The sequence below is a fragment of the Furipterus horrens genome, unplaced genomic scaffold, assembly GCF_987537825.1.
Source record: "Furipterus horrens unplaced genomic scaffold, mFurHor1.1.pri manual_scaffold_13, whole genome shotgun sequence".
NCBI classification, from domain to species: domain Eukaryota; kingdom Metazoa; phylum Chordata; class Mammalia; order Chiroptera; family Furipteridae; genus Furipterus; species Furipterus horrens.
In genome coordinates this window covers 50246264-50266013 of record NW_028327183.1, presented here as the reverse complement: position 1 = coordinate 50266013, position 19750 = coordinate 50246264, and the positions used below count along the sequence as shown (strand labels likewise).

At 60.3% G+C, this 19750-nt stretch overlaps 1 protein-coding gene across 3 annotated transcripts; it reads left to right on the top strand.

Moving 5' to 3' along the window:
• Positions 1-4279: 4279 nt before the first annotated feature.
• On the top strand, positions 4280-16247 carry KCNC3 (potassium voltage-gated channel subfamily C member 3). Of its 3 annotated transcripts, none has more exons than XM_090261198.1 (5): positions 4280-5155; positions 9083-10190; positions 11663-11854; positions 14850-14909; positions 15847-15904. In XM_090261198.1, exons 1-4 carry the CDS (start codon positions 4280-4282, stop codon positions 14864-14866), a joined length of 2193 nt encoding a protein of 730 aa, XP_090117324.1. In that variant the 3' UTR covers positions 14867-14909; positions 15847-15904. The 3 variants fall into 3 exon arrangements, with proteins under 3 accessions (XP_090117324.1, XP_090117323.1, XP_090117322.1); XM_090261197.1 differs by lacking the exon at positions 15847-15904 and adding an exon at positions 12091-12218 and having other exon boundaries at positions 14850-14910; XM_090261196.1 differs by lacking the exon at positions 14850-14909 and having other exon boundaries at positions 15847-16247.
• Positions 16248-19750: the final 3503 nt, after the last annotated feature.

Genomic DNA, 19750 nt, shown 5'->3' with positions numbered 1-19750 from the left:
CCTACCGGGGTAGCTTCTTTTTTCCTTTTTACGTGGATGATTTTTGGAGAGAAAAACTACTGTCTGGCCCTCTGTAGTTAAGGAATGGAAGGATGATGGCATCGCTCCTTCACGGCTCACACTGCCGAGTGTCTTGTACTACAAATCCCATGAAGCCCTGCGCCTCCACTACTTCTCGTCAAAGGCACCCGGCCCGCGGAGCATCACGGACGTTGTAGTCTAGGCCGTGTTCACGGCCTCCCGGGGGCGGGCGCAGACATAACAAGGTGGGAGGCGACATGTCGCGACGGCGGCGACAGGTGGCAATGGTGGTTGGCTGAAAATGTAAAGGGTTTTCCAATTCCTGTTCTAAGGTGAGGCGATATCATTCCCGCAGACTTCATCTCCTGTTCTTCCACTCTCCTCTTGGGTTCCGGGACCCCTGGGTCCGCCATAAAGGCGGGGCTTGAACCCCCCGGGTTGGGGGGAGCTGTGCTGCTCCTCCTCCGGCGATGATGTCACTCCCCTCGTCCGCAGCCTTTTGCTGCCCAGAGCTGGGTCACCCCTCCCCCCAGCGCCAGCCCTGGATTCCCCCATCCCCGCCCCGCTTCGACTAGGGGTGAGTACAGGGGAGGGGCAGAAGGCTCAGGGAACCAGGGCGGTAAGACAGCCCAAATTCCAGTTGTGGAGGCGGGGTACTCGGGAAACGGGGACTCAAAGATTACAGTGGAGATATTCTCCCTCAATAACAATCTTTGAGGGCCAACGTGTTTGGAGGACCAAGATCGTGGGCAGAGTCCCTACATTTTCAGCATTAGTGTCTGGGAGACCCTCTTTACTGGATTTGGAACTGACAGGAACTGGGCGGAAGAACAAGATCCTAGAAGTCAGGAAGGGAAAGACCCCCCAATTCCAGGGCCTTCGGGAATGGGGGAGGGAGAGTCAGGAGGGGGCGCCGAGGATGACAGAGATGGGAGTTAGGAGCTTTCAGGAATTTTGTGCCTTGAGGACCTGGGAAAGGATAGACAGGGAAGGAGGAGGGAGGGATGGGGAAATGATCTTAAGACGTGCACAGACATTGGCCTTCCCGCTCCTGGTATCAGTCGCCAAAAATCGAGTCCCCTTGCGCTGGTCTGTCTGAGGGGCTGGGTGACCCCTCACCGGAGCCCTCATTATGCCTCCAGAAGCCCCCCAACCACTCGCTCCTGCATGGGTGGAGAACCCAGGCCCACCAATCCTCCACATACCCTGGTGGGGACTGGGGACAGCCATAAGGGAATGATGGCATCCAATTTCCCAGGGCCCGATGGAGTCTGGACCATCCTATTACTCCTTGCTCCCACCTCCTTCTGCCTCCCATGGCCTCTAATCCAGGGTCTCATTCCATACTCTCCCCTACCCAGCCCCCCTTACCCCCCCAGCCTGCACCTTCTTCCACACCTGACCTTTGCAAAAACGCTGATTTGGTAACTTGATCCCGTGCCTGGCTGCTGTCAAAAGCAGAAAAGTAGGGGCGGAGGTGAGGATAAGCGTACATGGCTGACTAAGGTCCTTACCCTAGCCCCTACTGTCTACCAAATCCCTACTCCAGCCTCCACCCCTCCCCCACCCCTGACTTGCCCAGAGCCTCATTCAACCCAAGCCCTCACCTCAGGATTCACTGCTTTTGCCTGGCGATACACCAGAATTCGGGACAAAGAGGAGTAGGAAGCCCCGATGTTTTTTCTGTCCTCCTGGGTCCCGTCGGGGCCTTGAGGACTACCAGAGGATCCTGAATCAGGGACACTGGGGAGCCCAGGCTCTGAGGGGTGACAGAAACTACTGTCTGGTCTGCAGGACAACTAACTCTGCAGTGACGCAGCCTGGAGTTCTGGCCAGGATGGGGGTTAGAGGGGACGATGGGGGCGGGGTAGGGGTAGAGTCAGAGAAAGGGACAGAGATCCAGAGATCCAGAGATCCAGAAACAGGGGCAGAGAGTGAAGGACAGCGGGACATAGTCCCAAAAAAGTGCGAGCAGACATCCAGAGAGAGGGAGGCAGACTCAGAAGGGGGTGAAAATGCCGGGGGGCGGAGGAGGATAGAGACTCGTGGAGGGGACAGACAGAAAAAGAGCAGAAAAAGAAAAGGCGGCGTGGAGTGAGGGGGTGCAGAGGAGGGGGAAAAGATACAGGTAGGGAGATCGGATAACAAGAGTGAGGGGAACAGACTCAGATGAATGGGCAGAGATCCAGAGAGTGGGAGAACAAAGCCTGGGGGGCGGGGGCAGTGTCGGACAGAGCCACAAAGAGGAGGGACAGAGACCCAGAGAGAAGGGGACAGAGACCCAGAGAGAAAGGCAAATCCCCGAGGAAAAGGTACAAAGACCAAGAAAAAGAGACTGGGGGTGGCAGTATCGAGACACGAGGCAAAGACTCAGAAGGAGGAACACAGATTCAGAGGACTATGGGACAGTGACCCAGAGAGAGGGAGACTCAGAAAAGAGGGGCCAGAGTCTCACAGGAGTGAGGGCAGAGACGGCAGGACAAATTCTCAGAGAAAGGGGACAAAAAGAGACACGGAAACGGTAGCAGGGGTGGGTGGGAAGGCAATACAAACCACACGCCGCGCCTGCAGAGGGAGGCGGCGGGCCAGGGACGGAGCCTCGAGAGAAAGCCCGCAGCCCCTGACCCGCCCCCTCCGCTCCCACAGGCACTGCCTCCTCCCGCCGCAGCCCCAGCCGCAGCCGCTGGCCCCGCCCCAGCCTATGCGCCTGCGCCCTGCCACCCAGCCAAAAGGCCAGCCTAGGGGACGCGGCTGGGCCCGCTCCGGGGCAGTCAGCCTGGCTCTGGCCCCGCCCTCCGTTAGCCCCGCCCCACCCTCTACCTCTCCCTTCTGACACCTCATCCCGCCCTGTTTCCCATGGGCCCCGCCTATTGCCTCAGCCTAGGCTGTGCTTCTGGGCGCGCTTTGGTTTCTCCTCTCTTCCTTCCATAGGGCTTGTTCATCAGTCCTCATCCATCCTTTGTATCTGCTCTCTGCAGTCGGCCCTTATCTAGACCTCGTCCCCTTTCCCACATCAGTTGGAAGTTCTAGCCCCAGCCCTTAAGTCCTCATTGACCCTTAAGACTCTCCCAGATTCTCTGGTTCCCAAGACTCCCCGTTCCAGGTCCCCTCGTCCAGCCTGGTAGCTTTGTACTCTTTACAGGTCCCTTAGCATCCCCTTCTCCCGTTCCTTATCCTCTCTTAGCCCTAGCCCGCCCCAGCCTAGCCTGGTTGCTTTCAGGGCCCTTAAAGCCTCGATCCTCCCTTTGTCTCGCCCTCACACAGCCCATTCTAGGCTTTTTCTACCATTTGTAGACCCCACCCACCTCCCTCAGTCCCGCCCCATTCATCCTGACACTAATTATACCAGTCCAGCCCCGTCTAATTAGGCCAAGCGTGAAGCCCTGGCCCCACCCCCTCTTTACCTTGTCCCAACCGGTATTCCTAGCCAGACGCTCTCAGGTTCCCAGGCCTCGCTTATCTCCTTCCCTTCTTACTGGGTCTCAGTCCCTGTAACTTTTGCCTTGTCGCTTTCAGTCTAGCAGCCTAGTACCATTTCGCGTGAGAGTACTCTCCACTCTTGATTTCCAGCTCCCGCCCTCGTTTAGTCCCGCCCCCTCACTTTCCAAGACCAATCAAGAAGTCTCTATTACTTTTCTCGATCCCGCCTCTTTTTAACATCCGCCCATCCCTGTCTGAGCAATGTTAGGAGCCCAACCCCGGAGTCTCCATCTGCCCTTCCCCACCAGGTTCTGTTTATCCGCTCTTTAAGTCCGGGCCCGCGATCATTCTCTGTCCACTCAGAACAGTCTCCACCATTGTGGCACCGCCTCCTCGCTCCGCCCTTCACTGCCAGTCATGCCTCTTTAAATAGCTTGGACTTGTCCCTTTTATCTGCCCCGTCCTATCCTTTTTTCATTTTAATCTGATCTCTTTCTTATATCTAACCCCGCCTCCTCCGTTCTCTGTGCTGCCCACCCAGCCAATTTTAGAGGCGCGTTCCACCTCCTGCAACACCTCGTCCCGCCCCTGTTCTCGGAAACATCCAATCGGTGTGTTTTATCTGCTGCCCCGCCCAATTCTGCTTGGCCCGGTTAGAATCTCGGCCCTGCTCTCCGCTTCAACTCCGCCTCACTACCCCCCAGGCCAATCACTTCTGTTAATCTCTTACTTGGGATCCGCCCCCTTATTTATTGATTTTATTCACCAATCACGTCTATCTCTCCCCTGAGGCCCCGCCCCTAAAGGCCCGCCCCCTCCAGCCCCGCCCCCCTGTCCAATGTTGAGCTCAGTCTGCGTCTCCTCCTTCCGCCGGCGCCAGGGGGCAAGCAAACAGCAGCAGCCGGCACCGTCGCCGCAGCCTCCCGACTCCCCGCCGCCGCCAGCGCCGCCGCTGCAGCAGCAGCAGCAGCCTGCGCAGCCCGGCCCGGCCGCGTCCCCGGCGGGCCCCCAGGCATCCCGCGGGCTCGGGGACCGGCGCGCCAAGCCATGCCCCGGGCTGCCGGCGGCGGCCATGGGGCGGCACGGCGGCGGCGGTGGCGACAGCGGCAAGATCGTGATCAACGTGGGCGGCGTGCGCCATGAGACGTACCGCTCGACGCTGCGCACCCTGCCGGGGACGCGGCTGGCCGGCCTGACGGAGCCTGAGGCGGCGGCGCGCTTCGACTACGACCCTGGCACTGACGAGTTCTTCTTCGATCGGCACCCGGGCGTCTTCGCCTACGTGCTCAACTACTACCGCACCGGCAAGCTGCACTGCCCGGCCGACGTGTGCGGGCCGCTCTTCGAGGAGGAGCTCGGCTTCTGGGGCATCGACGAGACCGACGTGGAGGCCTGCTGCTGGATGACCTACCGGCAGCACCGCGATGCTGAAGAGGCGCTCGACTCCTTCGAGGCGCCCGACTCTTCGGGCGCCGCCAACTCTGCCAACGCCGGGGGCGCCCACGATGCGGGCCTGGACGACGAGGCGGGCGCAGGCGGCGGTGGCCTGGACGGCGCAGGCGGCGAGCTCAAGCGCCTCTGCTTCCAGGACGCGGGCGGCGGTGCCGGGGGGCCGCCAGGGGGCGCGGGCGGCGCAGGCGGCACGTGGTGGCGCCGCTGGCAGCCTCGCGTGTGGGCGCTCTTCGAGGACCCCTACTCGTCACGGGCAGCCAGGGTGAGCGCGTTGTCGGAGTCCCCATCCCTCTCCCCTCCCCACGCACTCCCAGACCCTCGGGAGCGCCCCATTCCAGCCCTCAGAATCCCATGGCCGGGCCCAGCCCCTGCTGGTCTCTCTCAGCCTCTTAGAAGCCTCGGACCCCCACCCTGAGTCTCCCGCACTCCTCGGAACACACCCCTCTCTCCTCGCCATCCTCAGAACCTCAGAGGATGGTTCTCCAACCTTCAGAGTCCCCCAGGTCCCTTCGAACACCACCTCGCTTCTGTAGGTCACCCTAGACCCTTAGGAACTTTCTCCTGGTCTCCTCTGGACACCTCACCCCCACCGTTCCTGGGCCCCTCGGAGACCCTCAGAAGACCTTTCCCCAACCCTAAGTCACTGGAACCTCCCTAAACTCCTCACTTCTCTTGGCCACTCCTCAGACCCTCTGAAGACCTCCTCCTCAGCCCTCAGTTTCTTGGACCAGCCCCAGACCCTCCGAAGACATCCTTTCCTAAACCTCAAAGTATTTCAAGTCCTGTGAAAACTGCCTCCCTTTCCTTGCCCCCTGCAGACCCCGCGACCCGCACCCCCCTCTCCAGCCCGCAGTTCCTCAGTTCTCCCCAAAGCTCCCTGATTCCTTTTATCTTTGCCCCTCTCCCTGACCCCCGCCCTCCAAGTTTGAGTCTCCTGGCTATTTTTGAAATGCCCCCCCCCCCCCGCATCTTCTGCGTTCAAAGCCTCAGAAGACTCCTCACCCTAATTTCAGAGCCTCCTGGACCCCTCTGAACCTCCAAACCACTTGCTCTGGCTAGGACACTTCCCCCTCCCCCCTCACTGCAACAATAAGTCTTGGGATGTCGTTCCTCCTGGGACCCTCCCGACCTCTGTGTTCAAGTCCCTTCATCACGCCGGCTCCCACCCCAGGGACTTCCCCATGCAGCTCCAGACGTCCCCGGGAGCCTTTCACAGCCCTCAGCTCCTCCTGGGCCCCCATTGCTGTGCCGGCCCTCTTCAGAGCCGCCCTGTGCTTGCAGAACTGCTTCCTCCTCACCCATAGGTTCTCCCAGCGTCTTCCTTCCATCCTTCCCGCTCCCTCTCTCTAGGACAACCCCCCCTCACCGCCCCCCCGGCCCGCAGCCCCTTTCCTAGTGGATAAAGGACTTTTTCTCCTGCTCCAGAACTTTACCTAACCTTAATCCTTGGGACCTCCCTCCCTCAACTTATCAGCCCCAAAACTTCCCTCTCAAAATAGCTCCCAGTTCTTCCTACCCTGCCTCGGTATCTTTCCACCGCCCTCCAGCCCTGCTTGCTCCCCCTTTCCCAACTTCCCCCTCCCACCCCCACTCAGTCCAGAGCCCTGGACGGAGCTGCTCAGCTTCTCCCCCCCCCCCCAAGGTGAACCAGAGAGCACACCCCCTCCAGCCTTATCTTCCCGCCACCCTTATGTCCACTGAATTTCAGGTTTTCCCCGAGCTCCCTTCATCCCCCGCAAAAAAACTTCTATAACTTCAAACATTTGTAACTTCCCAGGCTAACTAGCTACCCTTCCCCCTAGTTCTCCCTGGAACCTCTTCCTCCTCCTCACTTCCTCCCCGTGTTGCAAGAGAGGAGGGCCGTTCAAAATGGGGGGAATTAGAAAGAGGGAAAGAGCGACTCCAGGGACCCCCTCCGAGGCTCCTGGGGACTGAAACACCCTGAGGTACCAGCTCGGCCCCCTCCCCCCACCGTGCCGCGTCCTGAGCTGGGAAGGACGCGGAGCCGCAGTGCCGCATTCATGCTGGGGGAGGGAGCCACGGGGAGGGGGGCCCGGAGGCTCCGCAGAAAGTTTGGTCCCCGGGAAGCGCTGACTTGGCGAGATTTGGGGTTGGGTGGGGGGAGGTGGGAAGGACGAGGTACAGAAGGGACGTGGCCCTAGATGCCCCGTCAGGTTTCTACGTGGTCCCTTCCCCCCGTGGCCTGGGGCGCCCTTCCTCCTTGCGACCCCATTGAAGGGTGCTGAGGTGAGGCTAGAGGTCCGGGACAGCTAAGGGGGACACTCAGAGTGTCCATGGCGTGCCGGTCGCTTTCTAGCCTCCGAGGCACATAGCTTGGTAGAGTTGGGAGCTGAGGCCAATGAGAAGTGAAGGGTCCGGCCCTACCTACTCCCTTTCCCCCTTTCCTGGTAATCTCTCCTTTCCTTCTTACAGGGGCTTTATGCCCTCCTACCCCTACTGCTTTGGAGCCGCCTCGGGACTAGGCGTTAAACCAGTCCCGACGCTGTCCAGCGTCTAAGCCTCGCACTGCGGCTAAGCCCACCTTCCCGTCTAAGTCCTGGGAGGGAAGGAGTTAATATAGCTCCGGGCCCACGGCCTCCCGCTGTGAAGCTGCAGCACTGCGGCTGCGCAAGGCCGGCTCCGTAGCAGCCCCGAAAGGGTTAAGACGGCTCCCTGCCGCTGCGGCTGCGCACTGCGGCGGGGGAACTGTCCGCGGTGCTGGCCGCCGCGCGCCCCGCCCCCCGGCCCGGCCGGCCCGCCCCCACTGCGGTGCCGCATCCTGCGCCGCGCGCCCGCCTCGGAGCAGGCGCGGGGGAGCTCCGGGCATGCGCTCTGCCGCGGCCTCTGGCCTCGTAAACCACTGCGGAGAAACAGAGAGGGGGGCGGGGCAGAAAGGGCCCGCCCCAAGGCTTAGGGTCCTCTCTGCAGCCCGACCCCGGCCCTCCTCTCTCCTCTGCACCCCAGGCCCTTCCGCCTCCTCTGCCCGTCTGATTAGAGCCCCCTCTTTGCCCCAACATCGATTCCCTTCCGTACCCAAGACTAACCTTACTCCCTCGCCCTCCGTGCCTGACAGAGCCCACTCTCGTCTCTAGGGGCCTGACCATCACCTTCTCCAAGTTCTTGACTCCGCCCCCTCCGTTTCTCCCCGCTTTCATCAAGCCCCGTAACACAGTTTGGCAGGACTCTGGTCATCCCGCATCCTGAAACGGCCAAGCACGCCCCCACCCCCAATTCTCTGCGCCTCCGAAAAGCCCCATCTCCTCCTTTGGCCCTACGTTCTGTGCTCTCTTCCAGGTCTAGGCCCCTGACCCTTCTTTCTTCTTGAGAGCCAAGCCCCACCTCTCCTCATCTCTGCCCCCCTCTCTTTTTGCTGACTTGACAGTCCACTTCCTTCCCCTGTCAGGGTCCTCCCTCTGTGCTCTCACTCCTGCCCTGTCTCCTCTGGGTGAGGGCCTCATCCCGCCTTCTCGCTTTTCTGGGGCTCAGACATTGGCACCAAGGCCCTTAAACCCTGGCTCCTCTCTGAGGCCTTGACCTTGCCCCCCAAACTGATGCCCCCGTACCCGTATAAAAGCTCAGACGTGACTGCATTCCAAGCACTGTTTTTCAGCCAGGGCCTTTGTCTGCTTACCTAACGTAATTCTCACAATAACCCTGTAAAAACTTGAGGTTTTGAAAACTTAATCTCCTTGCCTGAGTTAGGCAGGGGAAAAGCTGGATTCAAACGTAAGATTTTACTGTTAGCCACCTCGCGATTCTGCCTCCTCACCCACCCTCTCCCTCTCCCCTTCCTTCAGCTCCAAGCACACCCCCAAACCCTCTGAGACATGGGGTATGTGATCTTAAGTCTCCCTTCCCACACCTGGGTCCCATAGCAGAACCCAGAGATAGGATGCAGGGAACAGGATTAAGGGGAGGTGGCCTGGGAGGCAGAGCATGGGGCCAGAAACGGCTGTTTCCAGAACAGAAGTTGCGCATGTGCTTTGGCCACTGGGGCCAGCTCCTCTCCGGAGCCTCGGGGAGAGCTGCCTCTGATCCTCTACCTTCCCTTTTACCAGCGTTAGTGGGGAGAGAATCAGAGGGAAGCATTTGGGGCTGGGAAAGGAGCCACTGGGAAGGTCTTGTGGAGACGGCTAGTTGACCAGATGCCCGGGTCACCTTTTGCCTTCTCTCCTGCCCTACCCCGCAGTATGTGGCCTTCGCCTCCCTCTTCTTCATCCTCATCTCCATCACCACCTTTTGCCTGGAGACCCACGAGGGCTTCATCCACATCAGCAACAAGACGGTGACGCAGGCCTCCCCGATCCCCGGGGCCCCACCGGAGAACATCACCAACGTGGAGGTGGAGACGGAGCCCTTCCTGACTTACGTGGAGGGCGTGTGCGTCATCTGGTTCACCTTTGAGTTCCTCATGCGCATCACCTTCTGCCCGGACAAGGTGGAATTTCTCAAGAGCAGCCTCAACATCATCGACTGTGTGGCCATCCTGCCCTTCTATCTTGAGGTTGGCCTCTCAGGCCTCAGCTCCAAGGCCGCCAAGGACGTGCTGGGCTTCCTGCGGGTGGTGCGCTTCGTGCGCATCCTGCGCATCTTCAAGCTCACGCGCCACTTCGTGGGGCTGCGCGTGCTGGGCCACACGCTCCGCGCCAGCACCAACGAGTTCCTGCTGCTCATCATCTTCCTGGCGCTGGGCGTGCTCATCTTCGCCACCATGATCTACTACGCCGAGCGCATTGGCGCCGACCCCGATGACATTCTGGGCTCCAACCACACCTACTTCAAGAACATCCCCATCGGCTTCTGGTGGGCCGTGGTCACCATGACCACCCTGGGCTATGGAGACATGTACCCCAAGACGTGGTCGGGGATGCTGGTCGGGGCGCTGTGTGCCCTGGCCGGGGTGCTCACCATCGCCATGCCCGTGCCTGTCATTGTCAACAACTTTGGCATGTACTATTCGCTGGCCATGGCCAAGCAGAAGCTGCCCAAGAAGAAGAATAAACACATCCCCCGGCCCCCGCAGCCCGGCTCGCCCAACTACTGCAAGCCTGACCCGCCCCCGCCGCCCCCGCCCCACCCTCACCATGGCAGTGGTGGTATCAGCCCCCCGCCACCCATCACCCCGCCCTCCATGGGGGTGACTATGGCCGGGGCCTACCCACCGGGGCCCCACACGCACCCCGGGCTGCTCAGGGGGGGAGCGGGTGGGCTCGGGATCATGGGGCTGCCCCCTCTGCCAGCCCCTGGGGAGCCTTGCCCGTTGGCTCAGGAGGAAGTAATTGAGATCAACCGGGCAGGTGAGGAGGGGGCATGACGGGGGTACGGGGGGGGCACAGGCAGAGTTGCATGGGAGGAGGTGGGAGGTTTGGTGGGGGGCAGGAGGTAGATGCTGAGGTTTGGATAGACGGGGTGGTCCGCAACAGAGCAGGGAGAGAAAAGTGGGTGGCAATTGCTGAGGCCAGAGAAGTGGCAGGGATATAGACCGTGGCAGAGTCAGAGATTTCATGTGAAAGAGACAGTTTTTCAGAGACAGACTTGCAGCTTCAGGGGGACCAGGGAGAGAGGGTCTCCCACGTGAATCATGGGCCAGCTGGAGACTGGAGGCCAGGAGGTGGTTGCAGCATTAGAGTTTCCTGGAGGACACCCCCCAAAAAAGAGTCTGAAACCAAGCGATTGTCACTGAGAAAGGGGAGAGGACCAAGACGGAGGGAGGGGTGGGGGGTTCAGCAGCAGAGAGTTCAGGTTTGAATAACAGTGAGACCAAGGGGGAAAACAGGACTTTAAGAGTCAGAGAGTGGCTAGGGGAGACAGGCCAGTGGGGAGACAGGCCACAGGACAGGACAGTGACCTGGGACCCAGGGCCCAGTCTCCGGCTCTGCAGAGAGGGGTCTGAGAGAGTCAGAGAGATGTTGCCAAGACGAAGAGATGGAACCAGGGAGGAAGAAGAGTTGATGGCGCCTGTGCGTGTCCCTCTCCCCGGGGAGCCTGTACCTCAGAGGCAGTGATTGGGGTGCTGGTCTGGCAGGAGGGAGAGGCCAGTGGGCCCCACCCCCATGTCTTAAGTAGGTCAAGAAAGGGAGCTGGGCCGCCCGGCCCCCAGCTTGCTCCCTCAGCCGCTGGCCCAGTTTCACACCAATTAAAAATAGCTCAAGTCAGAGCCTGGGGGACCCCCACTTCCCCCTCCCTCATCTGTCACCTTCTAACCCTTCCTCACTGTGTCCTTTCCAGCACCCAGCACCCCTCCCTAAAAAAGCGCCTCCCAGCCCCCTACATTCCTACCAACCATCTACGCCAACCCAGTAGCCCACGAACTCAACGCCCTGCCCCAGCCCTGCCCTGCTCAGCTCACCCAACTTCCCACCTGTGCCTTCCCCAAGTCCCCCTCCACCCACCCCTGCAAACGCTCAACGCCCTGCCCAGCCCTGCCCTTCCCAGCACCTGACACCTGGCATGACAACGTCTTAGCACTCAGCGCCCTCCCCTGCCCACCTCCACCCAGCACGGCCCCCTAACCACACTCCCCTACCCCGCCGTCCTTCCCCACACTCAACCCTTCCCCAGTGACCCACTCCCCAAACCCACCGGCCATGCTCCCCATGCCCTGCTCTCGGTTGAGCCCACCCATCACCTCCTCCCGCACCCTGCCCTTCAGTCATCTGCTTCCAGCACCCAAGTCCACCAGCACCCTCTCCCTGCTAGTGTTGCCCCCACCGTGAGTTTCCACACCTCACTCTTTCCTTTGTGTCTCTGTCGGACCCTGGGGACGCAGATCCCCGCCCCAACGGGGACCCAGCAGCAGCTGCGCTTGCCCATGAGGACTGCCCGGCCATTGACCAGCCTGCCATGTCACCGGAAGACAAGAGCCCCATCACCCCCGGGAGCCGGGGCCGCTACAGCCGGGACCGAGCCTGCTTCCTCCTCACTGACTACGCTCCTTCCCCTGATGGCTCCATCCGGAAAGGTGAGGTGCCCTCCACGGGGTTCCTGGGACCCTCCCTCTCTCGCCTCCCACAGGGGAGGGGGGAGAGGGGGATGGGGGAGGAGGTGCTGGACTTCCCTTCCCCCATCCCCTGGCCCCAAACCTCCTCCCTCCCAGAGCCCCCCACCCCAGGTTTCCTCACCTCTGACCCTTCACCTGTCTTTATTCCATCTCCATTTCCCCCACCCCGACCCTCTGACCTCTTCCCCCACCCCCAGCCACCGGTGCTCCCCCACTGCCCCCCCCAGACTGGCGTAAGCCAGGCCCCCCAAGCTTCTTGCCCGACCTCAACGCCAACGCTGCAGCCTGGATATCCCCCTAGTGGACGAACCCCCTCCCCCCCGGGGTAAGTAGCCCCCGCCCTCTGAATCCCCGTCTCCTGACTAACCCCTCTGAGAACATGCAGCTCCCACTGACCGAAACCCCCACCCCCTCACCACGAAGAGCTCCATCCAATTAACCTTCAGTTCTGACACTGACCCCACACCCACCTGCCCAGGACTTGCCCTGCCGCTCACTGACCCCCCTAGAACTAACCCAACCCTCCCCCCATGTGCCTCACCTCCCCCCCATCCCCTCACGACTGACCACCCCCATCCTCACCCCCATTGACATCTCTCCCTGTGCCCCCTTTTGGTTTTCTAAAAATTGAACCAAGAAAACAGAGTGCACACCCAGGACACTCTTTGGGGGGCGTGATGGGATGCGACTCAGCCACCCTTTTAGTCACCCGTGAATAGCCAGTTCATAAGGCACCTCTCGGTGCCCCCCACAGGGACTTCATCTGTAAACAGAATCGTCCCTCCCCTCCCCAGGGCCTCTCAGTTTGGTGGGAGAGGCAGACAGAGACAGAGAAAGTGACTACTTGAGACGCCCTGTGCAGATGTGGAGGTGGCACAGGGTCACACAGTAAGAGGAACACACACACCCCTTTCTCCGGGGAAGGAGGAAGCGACAGGAAAGGCTTCCTGGAGGAACTGATAACTGACTGCCAGCGACAGAAAGGGGTCACAGTGGACAGCGGTGGTCAGTGTGCGAGTGACGAGCGCAAGCAAGGCCAGGAAGCCGTGAGGCAGCGGAGCAGGCCAGCCTCACGGGCTGGGCCCCTGGCCAGGGGCCTGGGGAGAGCAGGTCGGCCCGGGCCCTTGGGGATGGACTGGAGGAGGAGACTGGGACAAGCGTCCAGGGGCAGAGGATGAGTCCTGAGCCTGGGTCAGGGCTGTGGGGATGCAGAGGAAGGAAGGAGGCAGAGAGAGTCAGGGAACAGGAGGGAAAGGGCTGGGGACTGGCCCTGGGGAGGTGAGGGGACAGAGCGAGGAGAGAGTAGTTAGTGAGTCATTCAGCAAACAAAACCAAGAACTCAGCATGTGCCGGAACCTAACGCCCACCCCAGCAAACCCCTCACTCCGTCCATCCATATACCCATCCAGCAGCTAATTATTGAGGGCACAGTTGCAGGCACCAGCGGCCTGGCATTGCACAAAGCAAGAACCTGCCATCGCGGCTTGTACTCTAGACCGTGGATGGCACCCTCCAGCCCAGGGGCCAGCTCTGTCAGCCAGCAGTTCTGTAAGTAAAGCTATACTGGAACAGCCACTGCTAGGCTACGACAGTAGAACAGAGTAGTTGCGACAGAGACTGTGTGGCCCGCATAGGCAAAAAGACTTTACTACTGGGCCCTTTACAGGAAAAGTTTGATGCCCCCTGATTGGAGGAAGTAGAAAATAAACAAGTAGGAAAAAGGTACTCTTGCCACTTCAGATGAGAGGATCTGTGGAAGAGCTTTCTGGGGTGACAGGAAACCTGAAAGGTGAAAGGGGCCAGCCAGGCAGCCGAACAGCAAGTGCAAAGGTCCTGAGGTCCCGAGGTGGGATGAGCATGGTTTTTTAAAGGAACAGCAAGGAGGGAAGTGTGACCAGAGCTGAGCAGCTGAAGGGAGAGGGGTGCCAGACAGAGTCTTCAGAAGGATCAAGAGGGTATTTTTGGCCACAGTGAGAGGCTGGATTGATCTTAAAAGTGATGAAGAGCCACCTGAAGGAATCTGATCCATCACTTGCTCACTCAACAAACATCTGTGGAATCCTCCTTAGAAATACAGAGAGAGATGTCCTAGATCGCTGCCCACAGGCTAAGGAGGTGCTGTGGCAGGACTTGGGGAGCCTCCCGAGGCGGCCTCGTCTCAGCTCCCTGGTTTCACAGAAGTTCAGGGAGGGCCGTGGCTGCCCCAGGTCACACAGAGGCGACTGTGTGGCTTTTTGTCCCTCCACCTCTCCTTTTTGCAACCCACCCCCACACCACCTTCCATTTTCATCTCATTACCAGCCCCCCCCATCTCACCCCTATCCCTGCTTGAGCCCAGCCCTGTTCCCACCCTTTGTCCCCCCATCCCAGGTCTGGGTGGGCCCCTTGGAAATGAGGGGCAGAGGGAGCGGGGAGGAATTTGGGAATGTGGTGGTGGGGGGAGGGCTGGAGATGGGGTGGGAGGTCTCTGCTTTTCTTGCCTCTGATGCCAAAATCCATTCATTGAACTCAAATAATGGCTGGAGCTGATGGGGCTGACTGAACCTGGACCCCCCCCCCTCACTTTTCCCTTCCTCTCCTTCCTCCCAAGACCCCTCCTCCTGGGTTGTCCTCCACCTGGTGCCCCATGACCTCTCCCTTCTCCCTCTTCCCTCACCAGCCACCTGAGTCTAACACCTGACACATGTTCCCCCTTCCTCCCCAGCCTTCTCCCTCCTCCCTTCCCCCCTCCTTCTCTTCTCCCTCCTCCCCCCCCAACCCCAGCCACCCCGGACGCTCCTTCCATATTTGATGTCTCTGGCCGCCCCCCCATTTCACTGCTCCCCTTCCCCGGAAAACACCAGAGAGGAGGAAGAGATCCGGCGTTTCTCCGACCCCCAACAGTGAAGCTGTGTTGGGGGGGTTCCCCGTGACCACCCCCCGGCCCCGCCATGACTCTGTGTATTTCTGTCCCCAGCTCTTGTCACCGCCTGAGACCTCGCAAGACCCTCGGTCCCCCCCTGCCCCTTCCCCCCAGGTTAGCAACGGGAAATGGCTGGGAAGGGGTGTCCCCCAGGTAGTGGGTTTCCAACCCCTCAGGCTCTCTCTCCTGTGGTCAAGACACCGTGGTCCAGACAGACCCTCGGCACCGCTCAGAAAAGCCCCAGACGCTGGCAGGACTCTTAAGACATCCCTAAGTTTCCAGGAACCACACACATGCTCCTCGATCTCAGGATCCCTGGGGCTGTCAAGACACTGGGAGAACCTTCCCATCAGGAGGTTCCCTGACCCCTTAAGGAGGCCCCGCCAGGACCTTCAGGGTCTGCCCGGGAGCTCTTCTCCACCCCCGGGGGCACCGCGGGCTCTGGCTCCGTCCCTTCAGCCCCTCACGGCCCCCGCTCCTCCGTTCTCTACATCTAGGTTAGCCCCCCACCCCCTACAGCCCTGCCAGCTCCCTCCCGAGCCCTCCCCACGCTGCTGCCCTACATGCCTCCCACCCGAGCTCCCGCGGGTGCCCCTGCTGCCACCATCCGCCTTGCTGCCCCCCACCTTTTTGCCTCAGATGAGGGGGCCTATGCGGGGAGGGGCGGGGAGGGAGGCCGGCCGCGCGGGGATGGGCGGGGGAGGCTCGGTGGGCACCACCCTGCCTCCTAACCTGGAGTCTCTCCCCCCTCCCCATGTCTGAACCTTCCTCCGTGATGCGACTGACTGTCCGATTTGTTCACTTCTCTCTCTCTCCGTCTCCTTGGTCCGCCTCCGTCCGCCTCTGCCTCTTCCCCTCTGTCCGCTCGTGTCTTGGCCCCTCTCTCTCTCTTCTCTCTGTCTCTTGCTTTTCCTGGTTCTCTCCTCCGTCTGGTATCTGTCTGTTTCTCTCCTGCCTCCCTCCCTCTGTCTTGGGGTCTCTCTGTCTGTGGGACCCTCCCCCTGCACCCCTGCTCCATGCTTCCTCCCCGTGTTTCCGCCCCTCCCCCCAGGTTACGAGAAATCCCGCAGCCTGAGCAGCATCGCGGGCCTGAGCGGGGTGTCTCTGCGCCTCGCGCCCCTTGCCACTCCCCCTGGCTCTCCCAGGGCCGCCCGCCGCGCTCCCCCAACCCTGCCCTCCATCCTCTAGCGCTCCCCTCCCCCCCGTGGGGGGACTCGGGGGTGACAGGGAAGAAGGTCAAAGGAGCTGGGGGTGGGGGGCTGGGGAAAAGGGTTTTTTTAAAAATCAAAAAGTCATTACTAATATGCAACGGAGACGACCACGCCAGCAGACACCCCCGGGCCCCTCACCCCGACCTGGGCCCCAGGATGGAGGAGGAGGAGGGGCCAAAGCCCACGCTCCTCAACTCTCCACCCCCTGCCCCCCAAATAAAGCCTTCTCAGGTCTCCATGAGCCATAGGACATCCCCTCCCATCAACTCGTGTAAATACGTCCAAATTATGCCAATGACCTCTGGGGCACATCCCCCCTACTCTGCATGCCTCCCCCAACCTGGACCCCCTCCCCTCACAACTCCACCTCAGCAATAAGCGCGGGGGGCTGCATGCCACGCGGTTGAGGGAAGGGGCACTCTGGGAAGCAGTGGGGACCTCAAGGGGGTCGGGCTGGCCTTTACGCCACAGGAGGGTTTCCTAGCCTCCTACCCTTCACCCCAGGAGGGCATTGGTTTAAAAAAAATAACAATTAGCGACCATGTGGAGGAAGGAGCAACAGGGAGCCAAGCCAAAAACCAGAGCTGAGCTCAGATGGGAGGGGGAGGGGGCTGTGGACAGCTGCCCCCTCGGCCTTTAGGAGGATCCCTCTGATGAATTGCACCCTTTCATTCCCGCCCCACCCCCATCTGCTCGCCTCTGTTCTTGCTGCATGGACCCAGACCTCCCGCCCCAGAACTCCTGGGACGGTCTGGCCCTAGCACACAAAATTCCCCAACACTCCCTCCAGATTCCCAGGACATGAGACCTGCACCCAGAATTCCTGACACTGACCCTGGCACCCTGCACCCCCCCCCAACCTCCACACACTCCTGGAACTTAACCTCTGCGCACAGATGCTGCCCCCCACTCCCTGGAGTGCATCCCGGCACCTCTCAGTCCTCCAAGAGGTGGCCCAGCCCTGCAGCTCGCCTTCAGCCTTTGGGATGCTCCAAAACCTTGCCGGTCTCAGACATTTCCTGGACACCCCCAAATCCTCAGGCCTCAAACCACCAGACACCCCCAAATCTCCAGCATCAGACATTCACCTCAGGTTCCCCTGCCGCTAGAATTTCCCAGATGGGCCCAACCTGTCTGCAATTTCAGGGAACCTGACATTTCCAGGGCACCTCCTTTCTTATGCCCAACTCTGTCCCCCCAACAGTGTCTTCCCTTAAATGATACCCAAAAGATGCCCTCTTCATGGACACCACTGTCTCCCAGAGGGTCGTGATTGTGCCTCTGCTGATGCGCTGAGGTTTTAGGCCGTGCAAAGACAAACGCTTGCAAGATTTTGTCTTTACACGAGAGGTTTTGTCTTTCATGGCACTTCGCACCTAGGCCGGTAAGTCCAGACACCACTGCTTGGCCAGAACACCGTTTATTTAGGTTAGAAGTGTCTCCATTTAAAGTAGAGACTGTGCCCGAATGCACGGACACTGGAATATCAGCAGCTTAGGAAACGACAACCTACCCCCTCGGGCTGGCACCCCAGCCCGCTGCTCCCCGCGTTCCTCGCCCCGCCCCGCCCGCGGTGGAAAATCACTTCTCATATCCCATCCTGGCTCAAGGATGCGCTACCTCCCCCAAGCCCGGAGACCACATCGGTCCCAGAATCCTTAGAGGACCCCCCTTTTGAAGCTGGGGGTCCACAGAATTAGCAACCTTCCTCCCTCTGCTCCCACAGCCTCAGGAACCCCCCACCCCCATTCCCCACCCGAGGGCTGGGGAGGGTGTCACTGAGCACGATCTTGATACAACGATTCCTATGCAAGGGGCATTTTGAGTACCCCCCCATCCTTCCCTCGGACCCTAAACCCTGGCGAATCAGGGGTGAGGGGTGGGGCAGGTTCTGCGGGGAGCGGGGCGGGGCAAAGGGCTAGGGGCTCCAGACACCAGGGTATGGGGGTGGGGACTGATTATATTGCCAAAGGGTTTAACTTCTTAAAAAAAAAAAAAAAAAAAGCCCCCCGGATTCCCCAGACCCTCACGGAAGCCAAACGGTGCGGGGAAAGGGGGTGAGGATCTTTTCCAAAGGGTACGGACCTCTTCCCAACGTCCCCCCACCCCCACTGCTCGCCAATCTGCCACACGTACCCAGCTTTTTAGTTCAGCTTTTAAAGATAACCACGATCATTTATAAGCCTCTACAAAACGAGATTCTCATCCCCCCAATCAATAAACAGTGTGGGATTCGGGGAGGGAGAAAGAGCGAGCGAAAGGGACGACTACCAAGTCCTGCTCCCCTTTCGCCCTCCTCCCGGCCGCCAGGGTGCCCGCAACTACACGCATGCGCTGCATGACGCGCTCCCCACACGCATGTCGCGCCGCTCCTGCGCTCCGGGAACGCACGGGCACGGGGCAGGGGGCGGGGCGATTGGGGAGGAATGAATGGCAGGGGTCTTCCTGAGCTCAGCGGCTCCCCCTCCCCAACACACACAGCAATAAGTTTCACTCAAATGTGGGTGGGGCGGGCCTGGCCTGTCCACGTGTACGGGGGGAGTGGCAAGGGGGCGCTCTCAGGGATGGGGGCGGATGTCCGGAGTCAGTGTGGGGAGGGGAGGTCTGCAAATCGTCCAACTCTGGTGCTAACGGCGGGTCTTCTCAGCCCACCCCCAGGGCAGGGAGGGAGGGGTCGGCATGGCCCCTCCCCCAAGCCTCCCCACGCCCACCCTGGGTGCATGAACCGCCCAATGCAGAAGCTGCCGCATGTCACCCCCCCAAAGAAAAAGTGTCATGCCCCCTTCCACCCACCCTCTCATTCCCCACCAAAATTAAAGTTTCCTTTTCATTTAAAAGTTGCGTCCTGTTTGTGTGCTGGGAAGGCCTCCCAGTTGGGGCTGTGGGGCTTTGGGGGTAGACAGAGGGGTTGGGTCTTCATGAGTAGGGGCAGATTAAAGTGGCATGGGTGTGCATTTGGGGGGCCCAGACATCCCCATGATCACTGGCACTCACCTTGTGATTTGGGGTGAGTGTCTGCCTACACCCTGAACAGGAAAGTCTGAAGAAACTGGGGTGATGTGAGCTCCTGAGTGAGAATGACTAGTACCCACCTAGGAGAGGAGCAGACCAGGGTCCCGTGCGTGCTCAGGGACTGAGGGCAGCGCGCTCCATATCGCTGACTATGAAGCCAGTCTGCAGCGGTTCGACTTCTTGGTAGCTGTGTGTCCTCGGGCAAGTCTCTCAACCTCTCTAGGCTGGGCTTGTTTTGCCACTCTTAAAAAAGGCCAGGCCGGGGTAATCTAGTACATTCAGCAAACATGTGAAAGCCAACTAGGTGCCAGGCACTGTCCTAGGTGCTGGAAATCAGTAAGATCCTTGCCTCTAGTGGTTGTTCTGAGAATCGAGACAAATGTCTCGTGCTCGGTACAGCTAAATAAATGGTCTCTAACAGAGTCACTACTGTCACTGTTTTGCCAAGACTTGCAGGTCAGCCAGAGGCCAAGTACAGCAAGCACTCACTGACTGGGAGGTCTGGAGGGGCGCTGCGGCTCTGAGGCTCCGTCTGCCCATCTGTGTAACGGAGGGAGGAGGCTGGGGTGAGGGGAAATGTCCAGTACCCAGGCGGCCCCCCGACACCGGCCAGCTGTGATCAGAGCCAGCAGACTGCCTGTCCCACATACAGCCCCAGCAGGCGGAAGGAGTCGGTGCCCATCTGGACGCATCAGAGACCCCCCTGCAGGAACACACACCACCCCAGAGGGG